Genomic DNA, 8,231 nt, shown 5'->3' on the forward strand with positions numbered 1-8,231 from the left:
AGGACAAAATTTTGAAATTTTCTGACATCCCATACTAATCATCTACTGAGTTGTATATCACATAAAGAAATCATATACTAAATTATACCAGCCTTATTTTAACAATTTAAATGGCAAAAACATGCGACAAGTAACTGAAAACCAAAGAAAGCAATAAAGAGAACATTAATGCAGAGAAAGTAGGACCCCGCCCAATGCTGATAAAAAAGTAAAATGGTACACCTGCTTTAGAAAATAGTTTGGTGTAGAATTATCATGTAAGTCAGCAATTCCATGCCTAGGTAGACACCCAAGAAAAATAAAAACATGTCCATATAAAAACTTGTAAACAAATATTTATAGCAGCATTATCTAAACAGCCACAAAGTGGAAATAACCCAACATTAACTGATTAACTGAATGAACGAAATGTGGTATACATATTCATACACTGGAATATTATTCAGCCATGAAAGGGAAGGAATGAAGTACTGACAAATGCTATAACATGGATGAACCTTGAAAATATTTAAGTGAAATAGTTAAGTGAAAATATTTAAGTGAAAGTTGCCAGTCACAAAAGACCACATATTATATGATGCCATCTATAGGAAATGACCAGGATAAGCAAATCTATATACATAGAAAGTAGATTAGTAGCTGCCTAGAGCTGTGACGATTTGGGGGACAGTCGGGGCTGATGCTACAAAGTATAGGGTTTCTTTTTTAAAGTGATGAAAAGGTTATAAACTTGTGACAAGGGATGCACAATTCTGTATGTAAACTAACAATGGAACTGTATGCTTAAAGTGGGTGAACTGTAGAGTACATAAATTACATCTCAACAAAGCTATTATTTTAAAAAAGAATAAAACATTAATTAATAGCCATGTATTTCAAAGTATTAAGAAGAGAGAATTACCTGTTCCTGAAGGTGCAGAAAATGATGGCATCAGGGGTGTCTGGGGAGCTCTCCCTGCATGTCCCCTTGTAATGTCATAAGTTGAACCAACAGAAAATCCTGATATAGGAGGACCCGAAGGGGGTGCAGGTAAAAGAGCGTTTGGGGCAGAAGTTGAAGGTGGGAAGTGGGATACAGGAGGATTACCAAAGGCAACAGCAGTTGATGGAGAAACAGGAGGTGGCATAGAAGTAACAAGTGGTGGGACAGAAGGAACTGCAGGAGGAGGCACAAAAGGTAATGGCGCTGAAGGCCTCATAGGAGGAATGGGCGGCTGAGGAGTAGAGTATGCGAGTGGCGGGAAGGACTCCATGGAGGATACGTTTGGAGAAGAAAAAGAACTGGTTGCCGCTAGAAAAAAGTGGAGAGGATAAAACCACAGAATTAGAAATGTTTTTTATTTAGTTTACAAACTGTCTCATTACTTCCTTGCAAAATTTTTAAACTTACCAGAGCATATCATAAGAATTATTTTAAAATGTGTAATTTAAAATATACAACAAATGTAATTGAGTGTAAATGACTTTCAACCCCCATAAGTAAAAGAAGCAGCTGTATGAACCTATGGTATTGTTCGCTTTTGCTTTTGGTTTGTTTTGGTGTATTTTAATAAAATAAAGCAATTTTTCATCCCTAGTTTGAGCATATAAACCTATGCCCTGAAGGCTCAGATAGGTTAATCACCACAAAGTCATAGATCAGTAGGCCAAGTGCAGTGGCTCACACCTATAATCCCAAGACTTTGGGAGGCCGAGGCAGGTGTATCACCTGAGGTCAGGAGTTTGAGACCAGTCTGGCCAAAATGGTGAAACCCCCTTTCTACTAAAAATACAAAAATTAGCTGAGCATGGTGGCAAGCTTGCCTGTCATCGCAGCTACTCAGGGGGCGGAGGCAGGAGAATCACTTGAACCTGGGAGGTGGAGGTTGCAGTGAGATGAGATCGCACCACTACACTCCAGCCTGGGCGACAAGTGAAACTCCATCTCAAAAAAAAAAAAAGAAAAAGAACAGTAGACAAAGCTAACACATGATTTTAGGATATTTTGTCATAATATAAATGATGTTTTATAAAATTATGAACATAAAGAACAAAAGTCTACCTAAAGCAAAACACTGTTTTCTTACTTTAAATACAAAAGTCTTTCTACTCTTTAAATTATAAAGGCTATTTCCTTTCATCCTAAAAATTAATAGAGAAGTTTTAACATATGCATTCTTTTCTTAATTGACTCTGAGAAAAGATGATAGCATCTTCACTATTCTCAAAACACATGAGACATTAGACAACTACGTGTACCTAGTGGAACAGGGGTAGAAGACATAGCAGTAGCAGCCAGTCCTGCAGGATTTGGTGGAGGAGTCCCAGGTGGTGTTGTCTCTATTCCACTCTCTTCCATCATTTTTCTTCAATTATGGTATACTGTAAAAATATAAAAATGTAACAAACATTACACAGTAACCAAAAGTATATTTTTAAAGCTTGAATAGTTAGAGAACGACTAAAAAAAAAAATTAAGAGATAGACGTCCACCTTTACTATTTACAATGCGACTTTTTTCCACATGAAGAGTTTGTCCAAACTTCTAAGAAAGCAATCTATATTTAATATCAAACAATCTGTAACATTCCCATGTAGATACTTTATAACTGGGAAATAATCTCGTAATAACAACACAACGAATTATCTACTACATTTCAAACAGTAAACTACTAATTTGATTTCTGCCACATGAATGCATGTTAGAGGTAGTTATGTCTGAGCCAGGTGTGGTGTCTCCTGTCTATAATCCCAGTACTTTGGGAGGTCAAGACGGGAGGATCACTTGAGGCTAGGAGTTGGAGACAAGCCTGGGCAACATAGCAAGATCTCATTTCTAAAAAATAAAAACAAGTAAATAAACATAAATTTCAATCATTATTAAATTTAAAATAACAATGAGGCTGGGCACGTTGGTTCACGCCTGAAATCCCAGGACTCTGGGAGGCTGTGGTGGCAGGATGGCTTGAACCCAGGAGTTCAAGGCTGCAGTGAGCTATTACTGCACCACTGCACTCCAGCCTGGGTGACACAGCAAGACCTCATCTCTAAAAATAAGTAATTATTTAATGTATTTTTGAAGCCCATCCTCTTCTCTCATAAAGCACTGTGTACAAGATATCCCCATTAACATTAAAAAAAAAAAAAAAGCCGGGCACATTGGCTAATGACTGTAACCCTACACTTTGGGAGGTAGGGGCAGGAGGATCCCTTGAGACCAGAGTTTGAGACAAGCCTGGGCACCATAGGAAGACTCCATCTCTACAAAAAATTTAAAAATTAGCCAGGCAGGGTGACACGTGCCAATGGTTCCAGCAACTCAGAATGCTGAGGTGAGAGGATAACCTGATCCCAGGAGGTTGAGGCTGCAGGGAGCAGTGAGAATGCCACTGCACTCCAGCCTGGGCAACAAAGCAGGACCTTGTCTCAATAAAATAAAATAAAATGTGCTTCATTTGATAAAAACATTAATTCACAATTTTCCTGGTTCACATTTTAAAGCATATCCAGTAACAGATAAACTGCGTATCTGAGGTTTTAGAAAAATTAACTATAGCAAAAATGCCATCAGATAGCAGGGTCCTAACAGACGACAATGGATTATAAAATATGAGAAAACTTTCTTTAAAATTACAAATCCTGAAGTGTATCTCAAGTACAGAACCAACTTCTAAATATGCTACATTTGTTTTTAATATTTTTATTCATTTAATAAGATTTTAGCGAAGGCCAACTGCTTGACGAGCACTATACTAGTACCTCTGGAAATAACAATGATTAGTAAAAACAAATAGGATATTCAATCTAGTACAGGAAACAATCAAATAATAAAACCAATTTACAATTAATGGTAGCTGAATTATGTGTTCTGAGGGTAAGTTTTGTTTGAACAGGATTATGACTTTTGACTTGGAGGTAAGGAAAGGGTTCTCCAAAGAAGTCACAGATAAACCAAGATTTGAAGGATAAGAACTTCATTGGGAAAGGGAAGAAAGGCAGAGTTCAGAAAATGTGAACATATAGCAAATATATATACCAACTGAGCTGGGGAGAACAAGATACATTCAAGAAAATCCATGTGAAGGGAGAGAAAGGAAGAATCTGGACTGGAGTGGCAGACAGAAGCCCAGAAGGTGTTCAGCCTTATAAACCAGGTTAAAAAACTTGGGTTTTTAAAGAACAGAATGTCATTGTATTAGAAATAAATTTTCAGTGCTGCAAAATAAATAGCACTCGAGCTTGCCTTTCTCAGCAAGGCAATTTTACTTCTATAGACGGGTTCATCTCACAGATGGAGCAATGTCAAGAACACACCTGAACAATGGAGGGGAAGGGGTTCTTATCCTAATGCAGCTAGTCCGTACTGCTGTGTCTTTCCCCTATGGGCTAGGGTTGGACCACACAGTCTAACCTAATTCCGATTGGCTATTTTAAAGACAGCAAGGGTATGAGCCGGAGCAGCAGGGTAAGTAGTTTGGCAGGAAGAATGGTTACAGAACAGGTGACCCAGGATGACTAAGAACAGAGCAGGTGACCAAGGATTACTAAGGTCAGAGCAGGTGACCAAGGGTGACTAAGGTCAGAGCAGTTGATAGAGGCTAGAAGGGGGTTGTTTACTGAAACTAGGGTCAAGGAGCCATAAAGAACTAGGAATTTAAACTTTAAAATGAAGAATAAAGAACAGGGGATCTGAACATACTGATACATTGGTTCTTTGGAGAAGATCTCAGAACTCATTGTACTTAACAATTTACAGGCTAAAACCTATGAAGAGAAATTTACTATATTCTACAATTGTAAGGTATTCAAGCTGAGGGTAGCATAACTGTCTTTTGTTTTAACTGTTTTGAAGCAATTTTAGATTCACAAAAAATGATGTAAAAACAGCAGAGTTCTTGAGTACCCCAAACCCAGCTTCTCTCAATAACAGCATCTTAAATAACTATACTACAATGATCCAAACCATGAAATTGACAATTGGTACAATACTATTAACTATAGACCTTATTTGTATTTCACATTTTTACATTTACTGTGTGTGTATGTGCACAGTTCTATGAAGTTTCATCATATGCACAATCTCATACAACCACCACCTCAACCAGGATACAGAACTATTCCATCACTAAAAAGAAACTTCCTCAGGCTGTTCCTTTATCTACCTTCCCATCAGCCACAAGCCCTGGCAAACACTGCTCTGTTTTCTATCACTTTCTCATTCCATGAATGTTGCATAAATCGAATCATACAACGTATAACCTTTTGAAGTTGGCTTTTTTCCACTCAACATAATGTTCTTGAGATTCATGCAAGCTGCTGCAAATATCAAGTTGGTTCCTTTTTATTGCTGAATAGTATTCCATTGTATAGATGTACCATAGTTTATCCATTTACCTGTTGAAGGACATTTAGGCTGATTCCAGTCATTAGCAATTCCTATTTATTTTTTGAAAAGATCTGAACAAAGTATGTAGACTGGGCCACTGGGCAGACAGAGCAGATGCAGACAGGCCATTAAGGAAGATACAGAAGTAGTTCAAACAGAAGTATATAACAAGCTAGACCAATGATTTTCATAGTGGGAGGGGCTGATTATGCCCCCAACGGGTCACTTGGCAATGTCCAAGACATTTTTTATTGTCACAATGAGAGGGCTACTACTGGCATATAGCAGGAAGAGGTTAGGAATACTACTAAAAATCCTCCAATGCACAGCCTACATGCAAGAATTAAGTGGCCCCAAACGTCAATAGTGCCAAAGTTGAAAAGCTCTGATCCAGACTCAAGTGATGACAGTGGAGATGGAGAAAAGTAAATAAGTTCAAGACAAGATTAGATGGCAAAATTCAGTGACTGACTGGGTATGGAGGCAGGGAAAGGAGGCATGACTTGCACAACTAGATAGATGGTGGTGCCATGCACAAAGATAGAAAACACTGCAAAAGGCCAATGTGTTTGATGTTCTTTCTGGGGGAGTCAGATGGGGGAAATCATAAAATGTTTAGTCTTTGACATGCTGTTTAAGTTCCTTGAAACAAACATCTAAGTAGAGACACTGACTTGGTCTGGAGCTTAGCAACCACACAAATGTGGGTGTCATCAGTGTACTGATAGTCTAACGTCATGTTTTGAGAGGGATTATGCAAGAAAATACCAAGAGATAAGAGAAAATGATGTAAAACCAATTACTGGTTTAGTAAGATGGAAGACAAGCTTGCAGAGAATAAGAGATGAGCAAAAAGAAAGGAAGAAAACCAGGAGACTGTGGTGTCCAAAAGCCAGTGTTTCACAGTATGAATGGGCAACAGTATTAAATGCTGCAGAGAAGCCAAATAGGATACTGAGAAGTTCAATGGATTTGCCAAACTGGAGATGAATTTAGGGAGAGTGGTTTTCATGTAAAGAGTGAAGAAAGATTCCAGTGTAAACTGAATCGAGCAGTGGCAGGCGAGACTAACACGCGTAAGACTTTCAACAAGTTTGGCTGTGAACACAGGAAATATCTATGGCACTAAGTAGAGAACAGGGGTCCAGGGAGGCTGAATCCTTTCATTCAGTACCTATACATTGAAGGTAGATAACCTGAGCCAGAAATGCCCCGTTGGAGATTTTATCACTCCTCAACCAAGGCTACCTCTTTTCTTCATTTAATTTTTTACTAACCATTCAACTTTCTACTACAGATGCTCCCCAATCCTTACAACGACTAGTAGAAGTCCTACTGTAAGAGAATCCCTAACATTAACAAATGTGTCTGCAAAAGAAACTGTACAATGAATACAAAGCCATTAAGCGGAATCAATAATTTATTTGTCTTTAATGGCTTAAAATATGAAAACTGGCGTAATGGCAATACTGAGGTAAATTTTACATGCATAAACATAGTGCCTCCTACTAAAAAAACCTATTATGATAAAACACCACTGAAGTGTCAGAGTCGGTAACTGTTTTAGGGCTCAAGTCTTGTCACAAAAAGTACTATTTATGTATCAACACTAAAGAACAAGTGAAGAAAACAATTTGGAAAACTGAGCTCTCAGTTTGGCTAGACTCTGTTGTTCCAATTTGCTAGTGCCTTGGTTTTTCTGTTTAAAAAAAAAAAGTGGATGGCTATTTACAAGTTTACAAGAAATGGAATAGTGAAGCTTTGATAAACTTTAAAGCATTAAGAGCAAATATTGCTGACCTACTCGTGCCACAAGATTGCCTCTACTACCAGGCAGTGAGCGTTAGCTAGAGCCTAATCTGACCCCAAAATAAAATTTTACAAATTTTCACTGAATTAAATTGAATGCCAAGATGTGTCACGATTGCAGAAATGCACGTTGTCTCTCAAAATAACTTCGAATGACAAAAACACTATTGGCTATAAATTCTGTCAATCTAGGAAACGTGCTATCCTGCAAATTTGACTGAAGCAGGTCCCAAGACCAAACAAAGAAACTAAAGAATGCAAAACCCCTCCCAAGTGGCGCTAAGCACCGATGGGGTAACCTCAGGGAAAATAAGCTTCCTTTCATTGCCGGTCCTGGTGTGATGACTCTCGAGCCTCCTGGGCCTCTCCAGGACCAGGGCGGCCGAAATCCTGTTTCAGGAGACAGCTGCCTCCCCTCAGGCTCTGCCACGTCTCCAGGCCAGACAGGGCCGGGCTAAGGTCCACCGGCGGTCGCCGCCAGTCTCTCTTGAAGTCAGCGCACTGGAACGTGGGGCCTAAGGGCCAAGGCGCTCCAGCCTTGGTCCTTGGAGAGGAGCAAAGTGTCGCGGGGCGAGACCCTCGAAACGCGCCCACCGTGCCACCCCCAGCGGAAACTGCTCATCTTGCGACGTGCACTCCTGTCTGCTGCACTCCGCACGCCGCCACAGCTGCGCCCAAACCGCGCGACTAGGGGTCTCGGAAACGACATGGGCGTCCAGTGGCGCCGGCCGGCCCGCCCACCTTCCAGGGACACCGTCCCTCGGGGTCTGCCTCTGGCGCCTGCAAGTCATGCCATGCCATGCCACCCGCCTCCTACACGCGCGTCGCAGCCATCTGGCGATCACCTGGGGACCGGGAAAATGCCTGCGTGGTCGCTGAAGAGTGGGGTATGTTAGGCAGGTCGGGACGCAGAACTACAGCTTGAAGCAGACAGCGAAGGTGCGTACTGGAGCTCACCTCGGCGCGTCCCCGCCTACAAGATGGCCACTGGCGGCGCATGCTCCTGCGGCTGCCACGTCGGCCGCGCGCCGCGCCGCGCCGCGCCGCCCCGCCCGCG

At 40.7% G+C, this 8,231-nt stretch overlaps 1 protein-coding gene and 1 pseudogene across 3 annotated transcripts in view; one reads left to right on the forward strand and one right to left on the reverse strand.

Moving 5' to 3' along the window:
- PRRC1 (proline rich coiled-coil 1) overlaps nt 1-8,223 on the reverse strand; it is a 32,270-nt gene extending 24,047 nt beyond the window's left edge. The window contains exons 1-3 of one of the 3 annotated variants that reach the window (XM_017860988.1): nt 8,020-8,223; nt 2,239-2,361; nt 902-1,291 (exon numbers count right to left, since the gene is read on the reverse strand). In XM_017860988.1, the coding sequence (XP_017716477.1) occupies nt 902-1,291; nt 2,239-2,341 (493 nt within the window). In that variant the 5' untranslated portion in view covers nt 2,342-2,361; nt 8,020-8,223. Of the gene's footprint in view, nt 1-901; nt 1,292-2,238; nt 2,362-7,915; nt 7,977-8,019 lie in introns of those variants that run through there. The other 2 variants (XM_017860989.1, XM_017860990.1) reach the window with 2 other exon arrangements.
- Nucleotides 7,882-8,231, forward strand: part of LOC108521263 (heterogeneous nuclear ribonucleoprotein K pseudogene) — a 6,640-nt pseudogene continuing 6,290 nt past the window's right edge.

The sequence above is a fragment of the Rhinopithecus bieti genome, unplaced genomic scaffold (assembly GCF_001698545.2).
Source record: "Rhinopithecus bieti isolate Rb0 unplaced genomic scaffold, ASM169854v2 scaffold_58409, whole genome shotgun sequence".
NCBI lineage: Eukaryota > Metazoa > Chordata > Mammalia > Primates > Cercopithecidae > Rhinopithecus > Rhinopithecus bieti.